The sequence below is a fragment of the Hypanus sabinus genome, chromosome 25 (assembly GCF_030144855.1).
Source record: "Hypanus sabinus isolate sHypSab1 chromosome 25, sHypSab1.hap1, whole genome shotgun sequence".
NCBI classification, from domain to species: Eukaryota; Metazoa; Chordata; class Chondrichthyes; order Myliobatiformes; family Dasyatidae; genus Hypanus; species Hypanus sabinus.
Genome location: NC_082730.1, coordinates 35,632,035 through 35,659,823, shown reverse-complemented (window position 1 = coordinate 35,659,823; position 27,789 = coordinate 35,632,035). Strand labels below are relative to the sequence as shown.

At 41.3% G+C, this 27,789-nt stretch overlaps 1 protein-coding gene across 1 annotated transcript in view; it reads right to left on the bottom strand.

The window, feature by feature from the left end:
• itpr3 (inositol 1,4,5-trisphosphate receptor, type 3) overlaps window positions 1-27,789 on the bottom strand; it is a 315,156-nt gene that overhangs the window by 266,308 nt on the left and 21,059 nt on the right. The window contains exon 2 of the mRNA XM_059950461.1: window positions 10,003-10,073. Coding sequence (XP_059806444.1) covers window positions 10,003-10,073 — 71 coding nt within the window. The remainder of the gene's footprint in view (window positions 1-10,002; window positions 10,074-27,789) is intronic.

The window sequence follows — 27,789 nt, the reverse complement described above, 5'->3', positions numbered from 1 at the left end:
TGCCCTGCTACTTGTCCTCCACTTATAGAGGTATGGATCCATTTCAGCCAGTAACATTGACATCCAAATACTTCACTGCCAAATGTTTGCATCCAATCTTTGCAAGTGGATAGACCATATTGCCAGACATGCCCAAGGTTCATCTCAGCACTGATATAGGTAGTAATACATTTCAATGTCTTTCAAGCACAGTGGTAACATAGCATAGTGGTAACACAACACCTTAGGGTACAGTCGATTCGAGTTCAATTCCCACCGCTGTATGTAAGGACCATGTGTGTTTCTTCCACGTGCTCCAGTTTCCTCCCTCAGTCCAAAGACGTACAAGTTAGTAGGTTATTTGGTCATTGTAAATTGTCCGGTGATTGGGCTAGGGTTAAATCAGGGGGTGCTGGGCGGCAGAGCTCAAAGCTTCAGAAGGGACTATTCCATTCTGTATCTCAGTAGCACAGGACAACAAAGATTTTGCTTCCTGAATACTTTTGGGCATATTTAATGGATTTTGGGCTGTTGATCATTAAAATCACCATGACATTTCCCTATCACACACCATTTTTTTTTTGGTAATCTATGTTTGTTATTTCAATTCATAATTCAACTCAATTAAGATGTTGCCCATGCTGCAGGCTGAGGTTTCCTATCTTGCCCAGCCATGCCTGGGCATGCTTAGGCAGAGTGGATGCTGTATGGTAGGACAGGTTGCAGAAAGGCCGTAAAAACATCACGCGCACACTGTTCTATACATTATGTTTACATGTATATCAGTTTGCGATCACATTGATGCGCATGCTCTACACTCATAGCATATTGTGTGTACTCAATATAATTTTATTTACAGGTGTATTCGCGATAGCAAAATGTCTCACCAATGTCGTGACAGCAACAACACGTAGCTATATTTGTGGCAAGTATATGCTTAAATCTCAAGACAGAGCATAACTCCTCTTACGAAGACCTCCTATGAGCTTTCCTTTGGTGTAAAATTGGTGACAAGACAAAGCCTGGGCTCCTCACATTTATTGCAATCCCAGTTAGATGTCTTCCCTGAAAATCCTGGCACTGTCAGTGTCAGCATGGTAAAAGGTTTCATGGAGAACATTCCAATCATAGAGATATCAGGACAACTGGAATGCTGGCAGGTTATTGCTGAACACTTAACCGAGAAGCCTCAGACACTAAGTACTAATGAAAATTGTCAACAAAACATTTTTAGCTTAGTTGAACTATTGCAAAGTGTCAGCATCATTATGCAATTAAATGCATTATATTCAATAAAAGTTAATTACTTGTTTCTCCAAATTCCTATGTGATACAAGTAGTCTGAAGTTACATTTGCGTTGAACCTCAAGCGGTCTATCATAACCAAAAAAAATTCTGAGGAAGCAACACTTCTGAATAAATTTGTTGTCCAGTGAAAAGTTCATGCCAAATTGGTTTATGATGGATGGAAATTCATTAAGCCCCTATCTGGTACATAACATATCAGTGATAAATTTGTCCATCTTAACCTGAAGGGTAATAATGCAAACCTCAAAATTTCTCTATTTCATAATAGAAAACTATATCTGCTTCCAATCACAGTCGCACTATGCTTACAAGGTGTTCAATCTGGGACATTACCAGAGAACAGAGTTGGTCCATGAGCTGACAATTCCAAAAATCACTTCCTGAGATTGTCTTTAACATGGTTATTTGGGGAAAGCAATCAACACAACTAACCTTCACAACTGGTAACCACCACCGGTAAATAACAAAATGCAAGAAAATAGGACAAGGAAAAAAATGTTGCTTCCTTTTTGATGTCATGGCAGGCAAAGGACACGATAAAAGAACATTGATCTGTGAACAAATCCAACTCATCTTTACAAAACCTGGCAAAGTTTATGGCCATAGTGTATAACCCATTGTTATTGAAAGAGTTTGAATAGATGTTGTCCTAGTTTAAGTAAATGCATGTTAGTGAGAGCTTGAAGCCACTTTGACAGCTATTCACTGAATGCTGGTGACTCAGACTACTAATTCGTGCTGGATATTGACACAGAAGTACAATGGTTCCTGTTTAAATACTGAACTCTGGAATTTCTCAAACTGTTTTTTCCACAAATATATTCCTTAAATTCTAGCTCTTTCACCAACTTTTATATAATCTGTTATTATGTTTCCATATTTGTGAAATTTTGTTTAACAGTGCTGTGAATTGACTTGTGACACTTCTGCACTCAAAGAAATATACTACCGCATATAAATAATTTCTCGATACTACAGACAACAGAGCGTAATACAAAAGCAAAATGCAGCATTAGTTTGATTTGAAATTTCAATAGAAAATGCTGGAAAATATAATTTGATTCAGACAACAGTAGAGAGAGAAACAGAGCTAATGTCTCATGTCGGTCACTGTTTTACAATGAATATAGCTTGATGTTAATGTAATAAAGTTGTTAATTTCATCTACCTCAATTAAACATTCACCTTGCAAAAATAAAGCTTATATTTCCTCTCTTGGTAAAATTTTAGAATGCAGGAATTTGTTCAAGTTTGACAGCATTCAATCAAAATCTTGTAATGCGAATCACATTCTCCAAAGAGTACTACTGACAACATTTATATAAACTTCTTCCAGCAGCTATCTTATTTCCTGGCCCACCCTAACAAGTAATTTTATCTTTAGAGCAGTCAGCTAGTCACAGCAGGAATTTTTGGCCTCTACACATGAACAAAATTTTGAATTGGAGCTGTTTGCACAGGAATAACTATGAACCATGTAGGCTTTTTAAACCAATGAAGCCATTCAAAGATTGTTTCTATTCTTGGAAAATCAGCTGAGGAAATAGGAAGAAATAAAAGGGGAAGTGCTTTTGGTTAAATAAATATAAGCTGTTAAAGCACAGAAGGCACTTCCATGCAGATACAATATAAATAAAATGGAAAGGAATAGCTATGCATTAAGGATACTGTATAGAGTATATGGGAGAAATAGCTAATTGATACCAGTCAGGAAATGCTTTATCCCTGATCATAAGCTAAAGAAGCCTGATTATTACTTGGTTTCAACAGTAGCATAAGCAAACCAACATCAGTGGCTTCTCTTGTACCAACATCACAGCATTGATACTCACATCACACTTGGCCAGCAGCGATGAGAGATTCCATCTTTTGCATTCTCAACACCAAACTCCTGAAACATTCTAGGCTGAGATTCATCATGGAAGGACACCGCCAGGTGAACAGTGGGAAAGACTCAAATATGCCTTCAAAGTTTGCTTGAAGAAATGCCATAACCTGACCTATAACCATTCAAAGTCAGGAAGCATTTAAGCTTGTCCTTTCAGACCACTCTTTCTTCATTGTAGAAGAACCTACAGTTCCCACCTCCATTATGTTCCAATTCAGAATCCACAAGACCAGCATTAAGACAATTCATACTTGATCCCGAAGAAGAGAGGGTTCTTAGATATTATTGTATGATCTTTACCCGGAGAGGAATTGACTGTCACAAGATAATTCTTCCCAAAACTCAGCTATGATGCTGCAGCAAATGGTACAACAACCACAGAGATAAAAGTTAGAGAAAGGATGGTAAAAAGTGTTGTTATTGAACAGCTAACAGTGAACATTTTAAGCAATGCTTCCAAAAGCAATACAGAACAAAAACTGCACAGCCCATGTTCCAGTATCCAAATAAAAGCTGTTAGAATCAAGTTTTTCACCAAGTTACTTTATTCTCTAGCCTTGCTCTTTAAGATCTATACTTCCTGGTCATTATGCACAAATGATTTTTGATGCTCAGTAACCCTTGTTGAGCACTAACTTGTTCAACAGTTACATATTTTATTTTTGTTCCATTTAGAGATACGACACAGTAACAGACCTGCACTGCCCAATTAAACCCATGTGACCAACTAATCAACTAACCGGTACATCTTTGGAATGTGAGAGAAAACTGGAGTCACCAGAGGAAACATGTGCGGTCAGAGGGAGAATGCAACAACAGCAGAACTGGACTCAAGTCACTGACGCTGTAGTAATGTTACGCTATCATGATAATATTATTACTTAATAAAATATTACTATTTCTATTAAATGAGGGATTCAGCACCTTCCAAATATATCACAGATGAGGGCTTTCCCCACATTTTGCCAGGTTTGCACGGTTGCATAATACAGCAGCTTGATCATGTGACATCACTGTTACCTAACCAGTAGAGTTGCTTACCCTTTTTTTGGCTCCAGCTTGGAACCTATCCTGTTGAGGTGAGTATTCTGTGCACAGCTGCTATTGGTTCAAAATATGCACACTTTGATGTGAAAATAATGAAAAAGCTAAACAGGAAGATTACAACACTTCCAATAAATAGACCATTCAATTTAATAACAGTGCTCAGGAATATTAATAACAAGAAACTCGGTCAATTCTAACACATGCCAACATGGATGTGCAGAAGGCAGATGTTTCTGACAAAATAACATAGAAGGGCAGTGAAGGGATACCAGTGGGTGCAATTTGCATGGATTATGAGAAAGTATTTGATGAAGTACCATATAAAAGACTGATGAACTTAACTGACGTTCATGGAACAGAAAGGGAAGTAAAGGGAAGTGTAAGGCTGGGTTTGACGGAGCTTTCACCGTGTGCTGCGTCTGCGAGGCTGAGTTCGGCAGCGCCGTGGATGTCCACAGCGGGGGTATTCCCTTCTGCCGCCTGCATGGAATGACGAGTCTATCGGGACCCTGAGGACTTGTGGAAACTGTGTGGTGGTTTCTTTCGAACTTATAATCTTTTAACATCTCTGGACTATTTTTACTGTGCCCATGGTCAGTTTTTTTTTTATCAATTATGATATTGTTTGCACTGTTGTAACTAAATGTTGTAACTCTGTGGCTTTGTGCAGGTCCTGTAGCTTTAGTTTTTGGTCTTGTTTTGTCTGGTGGGATTGGAGCTCCTTTCCAGGAAACATGCTAAGATGGTAGCGCGATATTAATACATAGCAGCCTCTCCGGACCCTGGATTGGGTATTGCCAAATGTTATGTGGATTTTCTGGTGTAGTCTGTTTTGTCACGTGCTTTTGTGATATCATTCTGGAGGAATGTTGTCTCATTTTTTAACTGCATTGCATTTGTGGTTTCTAAATGACAATAAACTGAATCTGAAACTGAATCTGAATCACTTTGGATAAATGGCTATTATAATTGGTTAAGAACAGAAAGTCTTGATAAATGGTTGCTTTTCATAAAACTGTGACATCATAGAAACATAGAAACATAGAAAATAGGTGCAGGAGTAGGCCATTCAGCCCTTCAAGTCTGCACTGCCATTCAGTATGATCCTGGCTGATCATCCAACTCAGAACCCTGTACCTGCTTTCTCTCCATACCCCTCGATCCCTTTAGCCACAAGGGCCATATCTAACTTCCTCTTAAATATAGCCAATGAACTGGCCTCAACTGTTTCCTGTGGCAGAGAATTCCACAGATTCACCACTCTCTGTGTGAAGAAGTTTTTCCTCATCTAGGTCCTAAAAGGCTTTCCCATTATCCTTAAACTGTGACCCCTCGTTCTGGACTTCCCCAACATCAGAAACAATCTTCCTGCATCTAGCCTGTCCAATCCCTTTAGAATTTTATACGTTTCAATAAGATCCCCCCTCAATTTTCTAAATTCCAGTGAGTATAAGCCTAGTCGATCCAGTCTTTCTTCATATGAAAGTCCTGCCATCCCAGGAATCAATCTGGTGAACCTTCCCTCTATTCCCTCAATGGCAAGAATGTCTTTCCTCAGATTAGGGGACCAAAACTGCACACAATATTCTAGGTGCGGTCTCACCAAGGCCTTGTACAACTGCAGTAGAACCTCCCTGTTCCTGTACTCAAATCCTTTTGCTATGAATGCCAACATACCATTTGCCTTTTTCACCGCCTGCTGTACCTGCATGCCCACTTTCAATGACTGGTGTACAATGACACCCAGGTCTCGTTGCATCTCCCCTTTTCCTAATCAGCCACCGTTCAGATAATAATCTGTTTTCCTGTTCTTGCAACCAAAGTGGATAACCTCGCATTTATCCACATTAAATTGAATCTGCCATGAATTTGCCCACTCACCTAATCTATCCAAGTCACACTGCATCCTCTTAGCATCCTCCTCACAGCTAACACCGCCTCCCAGCTTCGTGTCATTCGCAAATTTGGAGATGCTGCATTTAATTCCCTCGTCTAAATCATTAATATATATTGTAAACAACTGGGGTCCCAGCACTGAGCCTTGCGGTACCCCACTAGTCACTGCCTGCCATTCTGAAAAGGTCCCGTTTACTCCCACTCTTTGCTGCCAACCAATTCTCTATCCACATCAATACCATACCCCTAATACTGTGTGCTTTAAGTTTGCACACTAATCTCCTGTGTGGGACCTTGTCAAAAGCTTTTTGAAAATCTAAATATACCACATCCACTGGCGCTCCCCTATCCACTCTACTAGTTACATCTTCAAAAAATTCTATAAGATTCGTCAGACATAATTTTCCTTTCATAAATCCATGCTGACTTTGTCCGATGATTTCACCTCTTTCCAAATGTGCTGTTATCACATCTTTGATAACTGACTCTAGCATTTTCCCCACCACCGATGTCAGACTAACCGGTCTGTAATTCCCCGGTTTCTCTCTCCCTCCTTTTTTAAAAAGTGGGTTACATTAGCCACCCTCCAATCCTCAGGAGTTTTGAAAAATTATCACTAATGCAGCCATTATTTCTTGGTCTACTTCCTTAAGCACTCTGGGATGCAGACCATCTGGCCCTGGGGATTTATCTGCCTTTAATCCCTTCAATTTACCTAACACCATTTCCCTACTAACATGTATTTCCCTCAGTTCCTACATCTCACTAGACCCTCGGTCCCTTACTATTTCTGGAAGATTATTTATGTCCTTTATGTCATAAAGGAATAGAATTGGGATTAGCCAGATCGCCCCCTCGAGCCTGCTTCATCATTCACTAAGATCACAGCGAATCTGATCTTGAACACAGTTCTACTTGTCTGCTCTTTCACCACCATTCTTGTTTCCCCAATAGACTGCACATCTGCTTATCTCAGCTTTGAATATATTCAAAAATGAGCATAGGCCCAACCTGGGAAACAATTCCTCAAATGTTTTCTCTACTGAGGTAAGGTGAGAGGTCATGGGTTAAATGTGAAAGGTGAAACATTTAAGGGGAACATGAGGGGAAACTTCTTCACTCAAAGGCTAGTGAGAGTGTGGAAGGACCTGCCAATGCAGGTGTTCGATGCGATTTTGATTTCAATGCTTAAGAGAAGTTTGGATAATGGGAGGGAATTGGAGGGCTATGGTCCAGGTGCAAGTCAATGGGACTAGGTAAATTAAATTGTTTGGAATGGACTGGATGGGCCGAATGGTCTTTTCCATTCTATTATTGCTATGGCTCTATGACATTACTTCACAAGTGGTCTTATCAGCATCCGCAGTCAAAGCAAGTTTTCCCCACTTTTAAATTTCTACTCCTTGCAATAAAAACTAACATTCCTTTTAGCTTCCTAATAACTTGTTCCACCTATGTATGGCCTGGAAGACATGCAACTTCAGGAAGTAGATATCCTGGTTCCTCACCAATTTCGCCAACTGAAATGTCGTGGGAGACTGAAACATCGAGACTACAACCGGTGTGTGCTGCTGTTATAAGGCGGCCTCTATACTCGAGTGATTCTCTCCCTCTCTCCCTCCCTCCCTCCCCCTCACCAAATAATTGACAATACACGTCAATAATACAGCAGGTACCTAATAAAGTTGCCATTGAGTGTATAGTTGTTGCCCATCCACTTTAAGGTTCAATGGGCTGTGCATTCAGAGATGCTCTTCTGCACACCACTGTTGTAACACGTGGTTATTTGAGTTACTGTCACCTTCCTGTCAGCTTGAACCAGTCTGGCTATTCTCCTCTGACCTCTCTCATTAACAAGGCATTTTTGACCACAGAAATGCCACTCCTTGAATATTTTTTCTGTTTTTTTCCCTATTTTGACATTTACCTGAACAACACTGAACCTCTTGACCATGTCAGCCCACTGTTTTGTTTTGAATGCTGCCACATGATTGGCTGATTAGATATTTGCATTAATGTACAGATGTATCTAGTAAAGTAGCCAATGAGTGTAAAATGGTTTGCAAAATAGGCTGACGTAGGGTAAATGGAGATTAATGCAAAGTGGGAACTGTAATGAGGAAGGGAATAGGGAAGGCAATTGAGACAAATTGGCACAGGTCTAAAGAGTGTACAGGAGCAGTGAGAAGGTCTTAGAGATTCATATTGATAGATATTCGAAGAAGAAGGGACGTAGTAAGCATACAGGTTTATAAAATTTATCAAATTGATAGAAGTACTATACTGTAGTAGTGTTATGTATTGCATTCTACTGCTGCAAAAAAACCTAATTTCATATTGTATGTGAATGATAACCTGTTGTGGACTGAGAGTAGGAAAGATGCGGGAAGAGAGGAGTCACGGTTGGGAAAAGGGGAAGGGAGAGAAGAGGGAGCAGGAAGCAACAGACAGACATACTGTAACAATCAATAAACCACTTGTTCGGCATCAAATGACCTTGCCTGGTGCCCCAGGGCTGAGTGTGTCTACACCAACGCCGCCTCCTACCCCTGGCACTCCTTCTCTGCCTCCTGTCCCACACTTCTCCCATGGTGCTCCACCCTCGCCATTCCCAACATCTTTTGCTCCCGCCAGATTTACAAACTCGCTTTCAGCTTCCCGTTGACAAATACAGTACTGTGGAGAAGTCTTCAGCACCCTAGCGAAGGATGTCTAAGACCTTTGCACAAGTACTGAACAGAGTACAAAAGCAGCTCATCATAAATTGTCATAGAAAACAACGAAGTCAGCTTATGACTTGCTTATGTCTCCAAGTGACCACACCCACACTACCACACCTTCCTCCTTTTACCTCCGTACAAAAGAAACTGGTCACCCATTAACTTCCATATCCTCTGATTCACTTTGTGCACCACAACAGGAAATCACTGTTTGTGTTGTGATATCAGCGCAGCACATGTCACTTATTCCTGAGCGACTACGTCCACAGCTCCTCGGGGACATTTAACCACAAGTGCCCTCTCGTGCAGAGCACAGACACACTGAATCTGGGTGGTACACTTCAAGATTGATAGTGGTGGATTCAGCACGCGTGCAAGAGTATGTGAACAACAAAGCATCGGAGTTCAGATGATCATAATCATAAAAGAACTGGTAAAGGTTTGACAAATAACCATTCCTCTACTTTCTAAGTACCACTCAGCGTGTTATATTGATTAAAGAATTCCAAATGCTAAAGGCATCAATTAAATCAAAGGACAAATATCCATTAAACCATATGACTGAATCTCAGGAAAACAAATATGAAACACTGAGCTATGACTGGCCAGAAACAACAGCTCAGGGCTGAGTTATTACGCTACCTGAGCAACATCATGAAAATTATGTTATCAGAGGGCTAAGACTTTATTTGAGAACAAAAACTGCTAGAAACAGCATCTCAGGCAACATTATAAAAATAATTCAAAAATGAAACTATAGTTTAGGCACACATAAATCTTAAATATACTTAGCAGAGATCCATCTTAGTCTCTTCAAGAATATATAAAAATGCATAAAGGAAAATCTGATATACTTTCTGGAAAAAATAATACCCTGCAAGAAAATGTTTTAAGGAATCTATCTTAACATTTGCAGAATAAACTTACTTTCTATTGCTTTAGTATTGTGACAATTGTCCATTTGTTTAAGGCTGAATAATAAATTCAAAAATACCTGTAAACCAATTTTAGAATTTTATAAGAGCTAATATTTATGTTTCAAAGGATATTTTAAAGTCGGATGCTATTTGGTCTCCTAGTTTAAGTTGCCAAAATAAACCAAAAACATACGAATTATCTGACCCCTTATCATTTATACACTAATATGCCATGATCCAAATTTACCTCTAAATTTCTTGGGAGGATTTTCCAGGTCTCCAGCTCCTGGCTCGACAACACACCTATCATCCACCAAACTGAAAAACAAAGAGAACTTTTAAGAGGTCACATCCAGCTGGAATAGCTTAATACCAGTACTAATTACCCCAAGAACTGATGAAGTCATACCCCTCAGATGGCCCTGAAAGCTATGATGAACATCAAAACCATCCTCTCAGCAATACTGGCTGTCAAAACCCCATTTCTAAATAAACCCTATATTTCTGACATTCAGGAATGTATAAAGTCTGTAGAAGAATGAAACTAAAAAATGAAATATTTTAATCATGAACTTTTAAAAATATAATTGGCTAAAATCGTGAAGCAAAGGCAATGTAATTAAATAAAATACTTTTTTCCCCTTTCTGCTTTCTTTTCCAAGATCCTATAACCTCCCGTGATATCACTGGACTCGTAAGTCTTCCGTTAGTACAGGCAATCTCAACAGGGTGGACCTCTGCTTCAGAGAATTCTAGGTTCAGCCAAGTTTCAGAATTCTGCATTAAAACAATGCATGCACTTAAGTCCCAAACAACTTTCAAGCAAAATCCAGGCACATGAAATAAAACTCCATTTCTTAAAGTATTTATGTGTAAATATTTCATTTAGAAAGATCAATAATCAATAATCAATAATCTGTGGTCAAGTGCAAATAAAGAACCATTGAGATTTTTATTAAAGATACAAAGAACATCCTACCATGATGCCAATATAAACTAATCCCATCTGGGTGCACATGGGTTATATCCTTCCTTCTCTGCCTGTGCCTATATAAGTGTGTCTTAAATGTCACCATCATATCTCCTTCCGCCAACCAGTTTTTAAAAACATAATTGCATCCTATATTAGATGCATTATCACAAACACGAACAAAGATCAAACTTTCCAGGTACTGAAAAACATCCCAAAATAACAATTCTGCACAGTTTCCTCCCAGGTTTTTAGTGCCTCTGAAATTCATTTCACTGATGCCAATAGAATGAATTTTGTAGGCATAGCACAACAGTGGTGTTACCACAGCAAACTTACAAAACCCCTCCCTCTTTGCTTTCCACAGGGATCGCTTCCTCCATGATGCTTCAGGCCGAGATCCTTCTTCAGGACTAGAAAGGAAAGGAGAAGATGCCAGAATAAAAAGGTGGGGGAACATCTCTGAATTCCTGGAATGGAAAGCTGCATCCAGGAAAGAACAAGGTTTTCCCTTCTCTCTGCCATTGATGCTGCCCTCTCATACATCTCCTCCATCGTCCCGTTCCCTTAACAGTGATAGAGATCCTCTTATCCTTACCTAGCATCCACATCCAACACATCATCCTCTGCAACTTCTGCCATCTGCAAAGGAACCCTTGCACCAGAAGTTCTTTATCTACCCCCGCCCTCTTTGCTTTCCACAGGGATCGCTTCATCGAGCTCCTCCGCCCAATCCACCAAAAGCGGAACCTCCCAATGTTGAAACAATTTAATTCCGATCCCCATTCCCATTCTGACGTGTTGGTCCACGGCCTCCTCTTGTGCCAAGACGAGGCCACCCTTAGGGTGGAGGAGCAATATCTTATATTCCGTCTTGGTCGCCTCCAACCTGATGGTATGGATAACAATTTCTCCTTCCAGTTAATAAAAAAAATTCCCTCTCCCTCCCCTTTTTTTCTATTTCCCACTCTGACCTCTTACTTCTTCTCACCTGCCTATGACCTTCCCCTCGATTCCCTCCTCTTTCCCTCTCTTCCACTCCACTTCCACTCTCCTCTCCTGTCAGATTTCTTCCTCTCCAGCCCTTTACCTTTCCAACCCACCTGGCTTCATCTATGACCTTATAACTATCATCTTTCTGCTGCCTCTCCACCTTTTTATTCAGGCACCTTCTTTTCCAGCCTTGTTGAAGGGTGCCAACTGGAAAAGTGTACTGTTTATTCATTCCTAAGGATGCTGCCTGGCCTGCTGAGTTCCTCCAGCATTATGAGTGTGTTACTTTGGACTTCTAGAATCTGCAGACTTGCTCATGTTTGTGTTACTTAGCGGGGTGGATTTCTGATCCAATGCCTCTTTCAATGAACTGCCAACCACTGCCCTGGAAGATTTATCATCTGAGCAGAGCTGCAGAATTGCAGGTTGTCTTTGCAGTAACCAATAGTTTTTTTTGTGAAAACTACTTAAAGCGATCTTCAAATGAAGTTTATTTTAGTTCAGCAGAAAGATCATGCAAATTGAATCGTTGAAACTCTGGGAAAATGAAAAGGTCAAAGCAGTTTTAAAACCTAAACTACACATTAACCATATTGTATAGTGAGACACAATCAACATGTCATTATTTTCTTGCACTTATAGATCAACATCACTAATGTTTCACCTTTAAACAAAACTTCAATAAAACATTTGGCAGAAAACAAACTGGCAGAACAAGTCGAGACTGTAACCTATTCCTGGCAACCTTTGCAGTGGCTCCACCAAGCTTCCGTACATCCTCCTGTACCTTGGAATGTACCAGTTGACAGCACTAAGTTGCAAATATCCTCTTTGAATGGAAAACCAATAAGTTTCAACTAGATAGAAGCATAGAATATTACAGCACAGAAGCAGGCCTTTTGGCCCTTCTTGGCTGTGCCGAACCATTTTTCTGCCTAGTTCCACTGACCTGCACCTGGACCATATCCCTCCATACACCTCTCATCCATGTGCCTGTCCAAGATTTTCTTAAATGTTAAAAGTGAGCCCGCATTTACCACTTCATCTGGCAGCTCATTCCACACTCCCACCACTCTCTGGGTGAAGAAGCCCCCCACCTAATGTTCCCTTTATACTTTTCCCCCTTCACCTGTAACCCATGTCCTCTGGTTTTTTTCTCTCCTAGCCTCAGTGGAAAAAGCCTGCTTGCATTCACTCTATCTATACCCATCATAATCTTATATACCTCTATCAAATCTCCCCTCATTCTTCTATGCTACAGGGCATAAAGTCCTAACCTATTCAACCTTTCTCTGTAACTCAGTTTCTCAAGTCCCGGCAACATCCTTGTAAACCTTCTCTGCACTCTTTCAACCTTATTAATATCCTTCCTGTAATTCAGTGACCAAAACTGCACACAATACTCCAAATTCGGCCTCGTCAATATACAATCTCACCATAACATTCCAACTCTTATACTCAGTACTTTGATTTATAAAGGCCAATGTACCAAAAGATCTCTTTAGGACCCTATCTACCTGCAATGCCACTTTTAGGAAATTTTGTATCTGTCTTCCCAGATCCCTCTGTTCTACTGCACTCCTCAGTGCCCTACCATTTGATCAAACAACATTTTTACTGAGTTGCTGATCTTCTTGCATGAGTTAATTCAGATATATCTCTCAGTAGGTGGTGCATGGGAACATCAAACAGAGCAGCTGCTTTGGACCAATCTTGAAGAGGACCACTACAGACAATGCATGAGGTGATGGATTGCCCTCTCCTCTAGGTACAAGGGATTATTTTTTCCCCTAAAAATATTTTTTCCAGGATATTTGCAGTAAATAATATCAGGACATCTCTTTCTCTGTGTTCACAATACCACGCATTCAGTTCTGGTGGCTGGAGAGTACCAGGACTCTATTCCAACCACACCTTCATGGGATCCACACCAGACTTCAGTGCACCCTCCCAGCAGCATGGACTTCTGCAGAATGCATTCATGTTGTCCAAATACAAAGTAGGTGGCAAACCACACAATGATATTGGAATTGAATTGATTTTATTTCTTATATCCTTCACATACATGAGGAGTAAAAATCTTTACATTATGTCTCCATGTAAATATGCAATGTGCAATCATAGTAATTTATAATAAATAGAACAGTCAATGTAACATAGAATACACTCAAATCAGCGTGAGTTAATCAGTCTGATGGCCTGGTGGAAGCTGTCCCGGAGCCTGTTGGTCCTGGCTTTTATGCTGTGGTACCACTTTCTGGATAGTAGCAGCTGGAATAGATTGTGCTTGAGCTGACTCCGGTCCCCAATGATCCTTCGGGTTCTTTTTTCCACACCTGTCTTTGTAAATGTCCTGAATCATGGAAGTTCACAACTACAGATGCATTGGGCTGACTGCACCACTCTCTACACAGCCCCTGCAATAAAGGGAGGTACAGTTCCCATACCAGACAGTGATGCAGCCAGTCAGGATGCTCTCAATTGTGCCCCTGTATAAAGTTCTTAGGATTTGGAGGCCCACACCAAACTTCCTCAATTGTCTGAGATGAAAGAGATGCTGTTGTGCCTTTTTCACCACACAGCTGGTGTGTACAGACACATAAGGTCCTCAGTGATGCCATGATCCCAGATCCATTAATGTCAGTAGGGTTTAGCCCGTCTCCATTCCTCCTGCAATCCGTAACCAGCTCCTTTGTTTTTGCAGCATTAAGGGGGAGGTTTTTCTTAACCTCACTGCGTCAGAGATGATTTCTTCCCTCTCGGCCACCTCATTATTGTTTGAGATAAAGGCAACTAATGTCCTGTCTTCGGCAAGTTAGCAGATTAGAGCTGTGGGTGGCGACACAGTCGTGGGTACACAGGAAGTAAAGGAGGCAACTTAGTAAACGGCCCTGAGGGGTTCCTGTGTTGAAAGTCAAAGGGTAGAGGTGAGGGAGCCCACTCTTAGCATCTGCCGGCAATCTGACAGGAAGTCCAGGATCCGGCTGCACAAGGCCGCGTCAAGGCCGAGGTCTCTGAGCTTCCTGTTGGGTGGAACTAATATATAACTAATGGTAGTAATTATTCACTTGTACTATCTAAGGTGTTAAACATTTGCTTATATTATCACTTAGTATAACAGCTGCAATGAGAATCAGACTAAGAGTGGTCTTTTACAATTGTTCCTAGAATTAGTTAGCTGTGATATAAATATCTTCTGTCCGTGGAACTAGTCATATGCATGAGGCTGATTTCATTTATCGCAATACATATAACTTGCATAGTAATTTGCAAATATAGATGTTATCAAATAGAGTCATAGAGCATGAAAACAGAAAACAGGACTTTGTCAGTCTAGTCCATGTGAAATTGTAGTTCTGGCTTGTCCCGCAAACACTTGGACCAGAGCCCTCCATACCTCTCCCATCCATGTACTTACCCATACCTTCCTTAACTGTTGCAATCACCAATTATACTGGCAGCTCGTCCAGCATCCTCACCACCTTCTGAGTGAAGAAGTTCCTCCTCATGTTCCCTTAAATACTTCACCTTTCACCCTTAGCATGTGACCTCTAATTCTAGTCTTATCCAAGTGGAAAAAGCCTGCTTGCATTTACCCAATCTACAACATATCCCTCATAATTTCGTAAAGCTCTAGCAAGTCTCCCAACTTCCAGAGACCAAAGCTCTAACCTCTTCAACCTTTCCCTATAATGCAGGGCCTCAAGTCCCAGCAACGCTTCACATGCCACGGTTCTCAAGGAGACATTGAATTGCAAAGAGCAGAGATTCCCTATGGCTAGCGGTAGACGTCCATGGCATAAAATCAGGGTGGTAACACCTGTCGTAGAGGGAGAGCAAGTTTAGAAGAAGTGACAAGCAGTCGGCACACTTTTTGCACCGTGGTTCACAAGGTGGCATTAGATTGTATAGAGAGTGAGTTTAAAAGAAGCGAGCAGGGACAGTTGGCACTTCCCGAGGAGACATTGGACGGTGCATTAGATTCAGCAGGATCCAATAAAAAGAAGTTAGGTTTAAGAGCAGTGGCCATTGTTGGAACGGCCAATGTGTGAGTGGGCCAGTGTTAGAGTGAGGAGTTGAGGCTTTGGGCCATCGAGGCTTCCGCGAGGAGAGGCACAGACCATGAGTAGACTTTTTTTCTATTATTTATTCTTTCTTTCTTCCTCATTACACATAGAGCAGTGGGTTTTCCAGGCAGGGTAGTGAAGTGTGACTCTTGCGGGATGTGGCAAGGCACCAAGGCCTCCAGTGTGCCTGACGACTATACCTGCAAGAGGTGCATCCAGCTGCAGCTTCTAACTGACCGCGTTAAAGAGCTGAAGCTGGAACAAGATGAACTCTGGATAATTCGTGATGCTGAGAGGTTGATAGACAGGACATCCAGGGAGGTAGTCAGACCCCGGGTGCAGAAACACAGGTAACTCGGTGATCATCAGGAGGTGGAAAGAAGACAGGCAGCCACTGAGGCTGCTCCCCTCAATAACAGGTTTACTGCTTTGGATACCGGTGGTGGGGGGGATGACCCAGCAGAGAAAGGCCTAGTCGGGTCCCTGGAACTGAGTCGGGCTCTGTGGCTCAGAAGAGAGGTGGGGAGGAGGCAAGCTGTAGTGACATGGGATTCTTTGGTTAGGGGAACAGAAAGGAGACTCTGCGGATGAGAACAATATTCCCAGATGGTATGTTGCTTCCCAGGCGCCAGGTTCAGGGGCATCCTGGATCAAGCCCATGGCCTTCTTAATCAGGCTGGTGAGCAGCCAGAGATCATGCTCTACATCGGTACCAGTGACACGAGTAGGAAGGGTGACAATGTTCTGCAAAGGGAGTTCAGGGATTTAGGTGCTAAATTAAAGGACAGGATCTCCAGGGTTTTGATCTCAGGATTGCTAACCATGCCACGAGCTAGTGAGGTCAGAAAAAGGAAGCTCATAAAGTTTAATACGTGGCTAAGTAAATAGTGAAGCAAAGCTTCAGACTTTTGGATCATCGGGCTGTCTTCCAGGTAAGATTGGACCTATGCATCTGAACTAGAGGTGGACTAATCAAAGTTCAAAGTACATTTATTATCAAAGTATGTAGACATTATACAACCTTGGGATTCATCGCCCAACAGGCAGACACGAACCAAAGAAAAGCAAATGAATCTATATAAAAAAAGAACATCGAACACCCAATGTACAGAGAGATTAAAAACACATCAAGCAAACGATAACCTCATGCAAATAGTGTCTGCAAAGAGAGTCCAGTAGTTCAGCACAGAGCCAAGTCATGGAGCAGCTATCTAAACTGGCACGTCCCTCTCCTCCGGTCCAGAACCCTGACCTTTACAATCTGGCTCAGCGCCTAAATTGACATCCAAAAATCACTTTGAATTGCCATGATATGTTCTGAATACTAATGTCCCAGCCAGAAGATTTGCTAGTCTGCACAAGGGGTTTAAACCAGAAGTCCAGAGGGATGACAACCAGAGTGCCAGAACAGATGGTGGGGTGGTTGTAGAAAAAGATGTTATTGTCACAAGGGGACATGGAGACTGGACCCAAATGCAGGACGCAGGCACTGAAGTACTAGGGGCAGGACAGGAACAACTAAAGGATAGAAAAAGATAGGAAGATCACGGCATGCAAAGGTGATCCTGGGGTTCAGAGAGTTCATGGCAAAGGCAGGGCCCTGGCTCGACTAAAGGATGGGTCTATGGGACAAAGAAGGCTGGGAGGACAGGCCCCTGGGCAGGCCATATAGCTCCTGGGCAGGGCCCAGCCTCCCAGGCAGGAACACAGGGGCCTGGGCAGGTCGCCAGGCACCTGGGCAAGTTGCAGGGCACAACCCGTCAGAAACGAGGGGTAGGAAAGGGTCGGAGTTCTCAGGACAGGCCACATAGGGCTGCCTCCCGGGCAGGAACACGGGCCTGGGCAAGACACAGAGCACCTGGGCAGGTTGCAGGGCACAACCCATCAGAAGCGAGGGTTAGGAAAGGGTCAGAGTCCCCCACTGGGCAACAGCAGTCCCGCCTGCTTACCCGACAGAGGCAAGGGATCAGAAGGGAGCTCGGGCCAGGGTGACTACAAGAACAGACTTACAGAACTAGATTAACAGTGGGTACTCCAAGCCGGGGTCAAAATGGGATAGACAGGCGAACAGCACAATCAAGGCTAGCCAGACAGAACAGCAGGACCAGCACATACAAGATGAACAGGACAACGCCCCAACTAGACTCGGTCCCAGAGCCCCTTATATACACTTGCCAGCCAATAGGCATCAGGTGCACCTCCTGCAGCCAAGTTGATCCTATTTGGTCTTAAGGGTGAAAGGAGGGACGGCTACAAGACCTGGATGTCCAGAGTCCCCGGACAGGCTCAAGACCAGGAATGCGGGCTCCAGACCAGACCATAGCAGTTATATACAAAGTCAGGAATGAGAAGGTGGGACTATTTCTCTGAGCTGTGTATATTTCAATGTAAGAGGAAAGGTAGATGAGTTTAGGACATCGATCAGCATGTTGACTTGATATTGTTGCCATTAGTGAGACTTGGTTGCAGGAGGAGCAGGACTGGCATCTCAATGTTCCAGGGTTCTGTTGTTTTAGACACCATAGGGTAGGAAGGAAAAAGTGGGAGTGGTGGAAATTGTCACAGCAGTGCTCAAACAGAACAGACTGGAGAGTTCATCTAGTGAGGCTTTATGGGTAGAGCCAAGGAATGAGAAAGGATTTTTTTATAGACCATCCAACAACCTGCGTAATTTACAGGAGCAAATTTGTAGAGAGATCGCAGATTTGCAAAAAACATAAGGTTGTGACAGTAGGTAATTATAACTTTACACTTATTGGCATGGACTCCCATGCTGTAGTAGGGCTGGATGAGAAAGAGTTTGTCAAATGTGTTCAGGAAAGTTGACTTAGCCAGTACATACAAGTTCCAACTGGAGAGAGTGTAATACTAGATCTTTTATTAGGGAATGAGACAGGGCAGGTGATAGAGATTTGTGTAGCACACTTTGTATCTAGTGACCATAAAGCTACTAGTTTCAAGGTAATTATGGAAAAGGATACGGTTGAGATTCCAAATTGGAGAAAGGCCAATTTTGACGGTATCAGACATGATCTTTCAAGTGTGGATTGGGATAAGTTCCCTTCTGGCAAAGGTGTACTTGGTAAGTGGGAAGCATTAAGAAATGAAACTTTGGGAGCACGGAGTTTGGATGATCCTGTCAGAATAAAAAGCAAGGATGACATGTTTAAAGAACTTTGGTTTTCAAGAGCACCTGGTTAAGAAAAAGGAGGATCATAACAAACATAGTCAAATAGGAGCAAATTAGTTACTTGAGGAGTATAAGAAATGAAAGAGAACACTTCAGAAGGAAATCAGGAGGGTTAATAGAAGACAAGGGGCTTTTCTAGCAGATTACAGGAGGAGGAGGTGTTTGCAGTCTTAAAGCAAACTTCAGTGAATAAATTCCCAGAGCCTGACGAGGTGTTCGCTTGGACCCTGTGGGAGGCTAGTGCAGAAATTGCAGGGCCCTTAGCAGAGAGATTTAAAACATCCTTAGCCATGGGTGAGGTGCTGCAAAATTGGAGGATAGCTAATGTTGTCCCGTTATTTAAGAAAGGCTCTATGAATAAGCCAGGAAATGACAGGCTGATGAGCCTGACATCAATAGTAGTAAAGTTATAGGAGGGTATTCTAAGAGATTGGATAGACAGGGACTGAATCGACATAGTAAACATGATTTTGTGCATGGTAAGTTATTTCTAACCAATCATATAGTGTTCATTGAGAGAGTTATTGAGGGAGTTTATTCAGGAGTTACTCAAGAAAGTTGATGAAGCCAAGGCAGTGGATGTTATCTGCATGGACTTTAACGAGCCTTTGACAAGGTCCCGTGTGGGAGGTTGGTCAAGAAGGTTCAGTCACTTTACAGTCAAGATGAGGATGTAAATTGGGGTATATATTGGCTTTGCAGGGGAAGTCAGAGAGTGGTAATAGATATTTGCTTCTCTGACTGGAGACCTGTGACTAATGGAGTGCTGTAGGGACCATTGTTGTTTGTTATCCATATCAACAATCTGGATGATAACATGGTTAAGTGGATCAGCAAATCTGTGTGGCACCAAGACTGGGGGTGTAGTGGACAGTGAGGAAGACAGTCAAAGCTTGCAGCAGGACCAGCTCAAAAAATGGGCTGAAAACTGGCAAATGGAATTTGATGCAGACAAGTATGGGGTGCTGCACTTTGTGAGGACCACCCAGGGTAACTCTTACATAGTGAATGGTGGGGCACTGAGGAGTGTGGCTAAACAGATTGATTGGGGAATACCAATCCATAATTCCTTAAAAAAGGCATCACAGGCTGCTACGATCATAAAGAAAGCTTCTGATACATTAGCCTTCATAAATCAATATATTGAGTACAGGAGTTGGGATGTTATGCTGAAAGTGTACAGGACATTTGGAGTGTCGTGTGCACTTTTGGTCACCTACCTACGGGAAAAGAATATAAATAAGATGGAAGAAATGCAGAGAAAATGCACAAGGATGCTGCCAGAACTTGAGGACCTGAGTTATAGGGAAAGGTTGAATAGGTTAGAAATTAATTCACTAGAACATGAAAGACTGGAGGAGACTGATAGATATTTACAAAATTACGAGGATTATAGATGGGATAAATGCAAGCAGGTTTTTCTCCCCACTGAGGTCAGGTGAAACCACAACTAGAAGTCATGGGTTGAGGGTGAATGGTGAAATGTTTAAGGGGAACTTGGGGGGGTGGACTTCTTCAGAGGGTAGTAGAGGTATGGAATGAACTGCCAGCACGTCATGAATGTTGGGTTGATTCCAACATTTACGAGAAATTTGGATTGGTGCATAGATGATGGGCTATGGTCCAGGCGCAGGTCAATAAGACTTGGCAGATTAATGGTTCAGCATAGACTGGATGGGCCATAAAGTCTGTTTCTGGGCTGTAGTGTTCTAAGTTTCTACGACTCTAGCATCCTTGTAATATTTTTCTGTACTCTTTCAATCTTATTTCAATCTTTCATTGTAAGTAGGTGTCCAGAACTGCAGACAATTCTCCATATTTAGGTTCATATATGTCTTATACAACTTCAGCACAACATCCAACTTCTGTACTCAATATTCTGGTTTATGAAGGACAATGTGGCAAAAGTTCTCTTTATGATCCTATTTACCTCTGACACCTCAATACAAGAAATTATGTATCTCAATTCCCAGATCCCTCTGTTCAGCAAAACTCCTCAGTGCCCTTCCATTCACAGTGAAAGTCCTAGCCTGATTTATCTTCCCAAAGTGAAACACTTCATACTTGTCTGCATTAAATTCATTCTACCATTTTTCAGCCAACTTTTCCAGCTGGTCCAGATCCCTTTGCAAACTTTGAAAACCTTCCTTGCTGTCCACTACATCCCCAAATTTCAAGGTATCTGCAAATCTGTTGATATAGATGACAAAAATGGACCCAGCACCGATTGCTGTGACCTACCACAAGTCATGAGCTCCACTTAGACAGGCAATCATTTTCTCCCAATCTTTAGCTTCTTCTGTGTAGCTAATGTCAAACCCAATTTGCTGTCAACTCCTGAATGCCAAGTGGCTGAAGCTTCTTGACCTCCCTTGCAGTACTTTGTCAAAGACCTTGCTAAGGTCCATGTAGACACCATCCACTGCCTTTTCTTCATCAATTTTCTTGGCAATTGCCTTGAAAAACTCTATAGGTTTGGTTAGGCACAATCTACCATGCACAGAGCCATGCTGATCATCCCTAATCATTCCTTGTCAATCCAAATACTTACCTATCCAGTCACTTAGAATGCATTCCAATAATTTACTCCTTACTGACGTCAAGCTCACCGGCCTATAATTTTGTGGCTTATTCTTAGAGACTTTTTTGAACAATAGCACAACATTATCTATCCTCCAGTCCTCTGGGACCTTCCCCCACAGCTAGAGATATTTTAAATACCTCTGCCAGGGCTCCCACATTTTCTGCACTAGCATCCCACAAGGTCCAAGGAGACACCTAGAGAGGTTCCTGCAGTCTTGTCCATCCTAATTTCCCTCAATAGAGCCAGCACCTCCCTTCTGCCATCTATATATGGTCCATAAACTCACTGTAGGTTTGCCTCAGTTCTATAGACTCTCCCAGTGTCCCCTGAAAACATACAGATGCAACGATTTCAGATCTGCTCTATCTCTTTTGGCTCCATACATAAATGACCACACTGAGTTCAATGGATCAATTTTGTCCCTTCTTATCCTTTTACTCTTAATATAGCTGTAAAAACTCTTGAGATTCTTCTTCGCCTTGTTTGCCAGAACAACCTCATGCCTTCTTTTAGCACCACCACCACCCAATCCCCGGCTTCCCAATTTCTCTCTAAAGTGTTCTTATGCATTCTCTATAGTGCTCAAGTACTTCATTTGTTCCTTGCTACATTTTCCTGCTTTGCGCCTCCTTCTTCTTTTTAACCAGGGCTTCAATATCCCTCAAAAACCAAGGTTTCTGGAGAAATTAAAAGTTCAAAATTGGACTTTCTCCAATTCTGAATCTCAACCCAAGGACCAGTCCTATCCTTCTCTATAATTATCACAAAACTATGTTCATCAAGTTCTCTAATTTCAAAGGTAATCACAAATTGTTCTCACTACTTTGCTTTGAATATATTTGTTAATAAAATATAATGCATAGTCATTTTTGTTCACACATTACCATAATGATTAAAAAAGGATTCATAGCAAGAAACTATTGCACATTCTAGGCAAGTACTGTTGTTATCTAATCTCAATCATTGACAACCATGTATTACATGGCAGCTTTATGGTGGGATTATTTCCCAAGAGCACAGGAGTGATCTTGAACAAAACTGTCCAAAAGCAAAGAACGAGATACGAGAGTGGTATTTAGGAGGGTTTAGAGGACATTCCTTGCAAAGTGTTTTTACAGCTAACTTCATTCTCTCCAGCATTCAGCTGAAGAGAATGGCTGATATACAAGTAAGAAATATTAAATGAACCCAGGGTGCCGGATACCTCGAGAAGGTTATAGATTTTATGAGGAGCAAGAGAGCAGAAGAATTGGAATTCATGGCTTCAAGTTTCTAAAGGCAAGTATTGGTAGATTCAATACAGTTAGCAACCACAGGAATATTGGGTAAATGGTTGGATGTATGATTATGTATTGTATCTCAAATAACCAAAACAGGAGTAATCAAGTAATCCAAAATGGAATTCATGCCTACCAGTACAATACCATGGAAGTAAGTGGAGACATATTCACTTGACAGAAGAAGCAAAAGAATGTGCAGGGTATGATTGGGAAACATTCCCTCCATCAAACTACCATTTAATATGCTGAAGAAGTGATCTTGGCCTGAAACGTTGATTGTTTATTCCTCTCCATGGATGCTGCCTGACCTGCTGAGTTCCTCCAGCGTTTTGTCGGTGTTGCTCTGGATTTCCAGCACCTGCAGACTTCCTTGTGTTCAGAGTTATTGCCAATTTGTCTACTTTGCCAGAATATACAGCTCCTCTTAAGTCCTCATATCCTTCATATTTCACCTACATAACAGATTTGCAAATACAAAGTCTACGTTATTGATGCACCATCAATAACTCACTCTGAGACGTAAAGGCGAGATATCGGCTTTTATTAACTGGAAGAAGGAACCAGCAGTGAGTGACCACCATACTACATCCTGGAGACTGAGAGGCCGGCCCCAGGCCTCGATCGCCTTTATACAGGGGTCTGTGGGAGGAGCCACAGAAGCAGTCAGCAGGGAGTGTGTCCAGACAGGCACACGTAGTTCACCACAGTTATATTCAATAGCCTTCTGCTGTGACTAAACAATAATGGAAGGACGTTGCCAAGATGAATACAACTTACTAGAGAAAATATGCCTTTCATCTTATTCCTGGTTTTACATAAATGATTATTTTAAAACAACTCAAATTGAAAGTTTCTTAATGGAAGTAAACTGAAGTATTTTCAGAAAAGAATAAATCACCAGAGAGGAATAATTTCTTCTGTATATTTATAGCTCTGATTTTACCAGATTTAGATATTTATTTTCAATTTTATTGAAGTGTCATTGTAATAACAATTACTGCTGAGACTAGTTGATTTTCTGGTCCAACAACAAAGAAAGTATGTGCCACATGCCAATTTGTACTCAAGGAATTACATTTGAGGAGATAAATAGCAATGGGGGTCAAAGTCATACACTATAAAAACAGGTCCTTTAGCCTATCACGTCTGTGCTGCCTGTTGTAAATCTATTTCCTCACATGACATCCGTAATTTCTATTCCTGGCAGTCCGGATGCTCCTTAAATGCCTTGAGCATATCCACCTCCACAACATCTTCAGGCATTTATATAGGCACCAACCACATTCCATGTACAAAGATTCCCATTTAGATCCTATCTAAATTCCTTCCCCTCACCTTGTCTTTGATACCACCACCATGGGAGAAGATTATTCTCCTCAATTTATACACCTTTATCAGGTAACCCCCAGACTTCCCCACCCCTAGGAAAACAAAACCGGCCTATTGAGTCTCACATAATAACTGTAATGCTCTGATACTAGCATCATCCTGGTGAATTCCTCTGCATCCTCTCCAACGAGAACCGCGCACAGTACTCCAGGTGAGTCCTAACCAATGTGTTGTAAACTTGCGACATGACATCCTTACATTCTGTGCCATGGCCAAAGAATGTCGACATCCCGTATATCTTCTTCTCCACCATATCCTGCCACACTACCAATTTCTGGGATCCACTGAGCTATTCCCCAGTGTCTCTCTATTCACCAACACTCTCCAAGGCAGGTGAGGAGCAGAGAAGGGATGGGAAAAGAGAGAAGGATAGAAGTGGGGGGAGATTACCAGAAGTTGGTGAAATCAATGACGTGCCATCAAGATAAGGCTCCCAGATGAAGTATGAGGGATTGCTGATCTAACCTCATCTTGACCTCATCGTGACAGTAGAGGAGGTCCGTTCTCCTTATTCTGGCTTCTGCAACCCCCCCCCCCCCACCTCCTTTCCAATTCTGATGAAGTGTATTGACCTGAAAAGTCGTCTGCTTATTCCTCACCAGAGATGCTGTTGACCATCTGAGTTCCTCCAGTACTTTGTATGTGTTGTCCTATCACTTGTTGTGCATTACCCTTGTCTACATCATCTCAGATTTTTCAGGACTAAATTCCATTTTCCATTGCTCTGTCAAACTTTCCACCTAATCAATTAACATGCTGTAGCCTTGGACAAATTTCCTCACAATCTACAAAAACAGATGGTGTTGTATCATCTGGAGACTTACTTCTCAAATCTTGGGCATTCACAACAAAGACTGCTGTGAGTAACCCAAGTACTAAGGGTCCTGATTCTTAAAGGTACATCACTCGTACCGAATTTCTAATCAGAGAATTGCAGCCAAAAGAGAGGCAGGATTTTGGGGAATGAGTTTTATAGGTGTTGCCGGCCAAGCAGAATAAACAACTGAGCCAGATGGCCAGCAAGTGCAGGGCAACATGAATACATGAATGACTCTGTGCAAGTAAAGATTCACAAGACTCTGAAGAGAAAAGGAGCATTGAAATGTAATGTATATGGGTCAGAATGGAGGAGATGGCGAGTATTTTGAAAGAGAAAAGAAGGCGTTAGTCACAACCAAATCTAGAGGAACAGACAAAGATTAACAAGGGACATAGCAGTGAAGGGACTGAGAAAAAGATTAAACTACAAACAGTAGGTGGGGAAAACTAGGAGAATTTTTACAATGGAGAGGAGTTTCATGTGATGATTAGATAAGATTATCATGCCGTTTTGCAGATTTAACCTGTTTGTTTTGTGAAAGGAATAGATAAATGGCTTCTTCCTGCACAAAAATGATTCCGTGTTATGACCATATTTTCCAAACAAAAGCTCCTGGCCAATTTACATATGTTAACATGATTTGAATTTTACAGACGCCATTTCTCCACACAGCTAAATGCTGACAGACTTCTGGAACCTTCTGTACCAACATCCAAAGTAAATGACAGCTGTGCAAAGGAAAACATTTTTATTGATATAAAATTTTGTTTTAAGTTACTGCACGGCAATACAAATAACATGCCAGCTAACAAACGAAAAATTACAACAGACCTGTAATAAAATGAAGTTATCCAATAATGTCATTGTCATATTTTGAAATCTTATGTACCCAGCAATTTGAATATATTATTAGTACTATGTATGGTGGCATCCGTCGGTCTCGAGAGACCATGGATCTGCGCCTGGAGTTTCCAGGGCGCAGGCCTGGGCAGGGTTGTATGGGAGACCGGCAGTTGCCAAAGCTACAGGCCTTCCCCTCTCCACGCCACCGAAGTTGTCCAAGGGAAGGGCACTAGGACCCATGCAGCTTGGCTGCCGGTGACGTCACAGAGCAATGTGTTGTTAAGTGCCTTGCTCAAGGACACAAACACGCTGTCTCAGTTGAGGCTCGAACCAGTGACTTCAGAACTAGAAACTTCAGGTTACTAGTCTGATGCCTTGCCCACTAGGCCACGCGCCAACACACTATGTACTATGTATATTGTATATTGTACTATGTACATATAGATGTACTATGTATACTATATTCTATGTACTAGTACTGTGTATATTGAAGTTATTAAGAAATACCAAACAACAATAGCAGAAATGGAGTAAGAAAGTAATAAGTACTTTTAAAGTTTAGTTAGTACTATAGCCCTTTGGTCCACGATGGTACTGACACTTTAACCGATTCTAAGCTCAATCCTGTGTAGCCCTTCACGATTTTTAACTCTGAAAGAAAAGGCCACATTTAAAATATAAATACTGCATTACCTACTGGGGAGAGAGGGGACTTCACTGTTTCTCAAGACTTGATACATACCAAAATGGTGGTGTGGCTTTTTGAGGTTTAGGGAGGCATTATGTAAATATATGGCCAAATGTTAGAATGCACTGAAATCAAATGGCAATGTAAACTGAGTTAACAGACTTGGATGAAAAAAAAATCAAAAACTCATATAGTAGGATGCACCTAGTTTCTGCTTGGCCACAAAGGTATACATACATATAAGTAGTCGACCAGATTAACAAAGGCAAAATAACTTCCATATTTAATATGGCATTCTGCTGGACACATCATTTGTGATTTCTAACAAATTAATATCATAATCCTGGAACATTAGGATAAGCAAAACTATTGTTTGAAGATTTTCTTTTTTTAAAACAAAGTTCTTCATCCACTAATTTACAGAAGTATTAAACTAGTAAATCTTAATGACTTATTCCTCACATTAAAAATATTCTAATGTTCACATTTTATAATAGAGTTGAGCAAAGTAATTTGGAGGTTAAGGTGTATACTATATATGTGTGCATATATATAGTGCACAGATTACAATTAATACATAAACCAGAGGTAAATTACTAAACTTCTTCATGAGTGTAAATTAGTTCCTCAGAAGCATAATTGCTGTCCAGTTTACCTTGTTATCCACAGCCTCATTATCCCTCAATTGATTGTCATAGTAACAATGAAATAATTCTGAAATGGAAGGCTCTATTATTTCTCAATATAAGAGATAAGATTTTTTTATATTTGCAAGAAATTAAAGTGGACTTAAACTTCCTATGTTAAACCTCACTGCTTTGTAACATATTTACATTTTTTTTAATATAAAATTCTTTGCTCTGAACCCAATGCCAAGATATGTTTAGAAATGAGGAGTTTTCAATTTGCAGTCAAATACTCAATGTAATAGGACACATATTTTGGTGATGATAAGTCAGCAACAAGTGCATATAGGCTACAACTATACAGTACTTAATTTCAATCCCAAAACATTAAATTTAGGTAAGCTGTATGTAAGACATCTCAATGAACTCAAACTTTATTCATCAGAGAAACATGTAGGAATCTACTGATTCTTTTTTCTTTGTCCTCTTTTATTGGCACAGGTGACAGAACTTGAATCAGTCATATCTTGAACAATTTTCACATGAGGATCAAAAGTGCTAGTGTTAAGACTTGAAATGCCAAT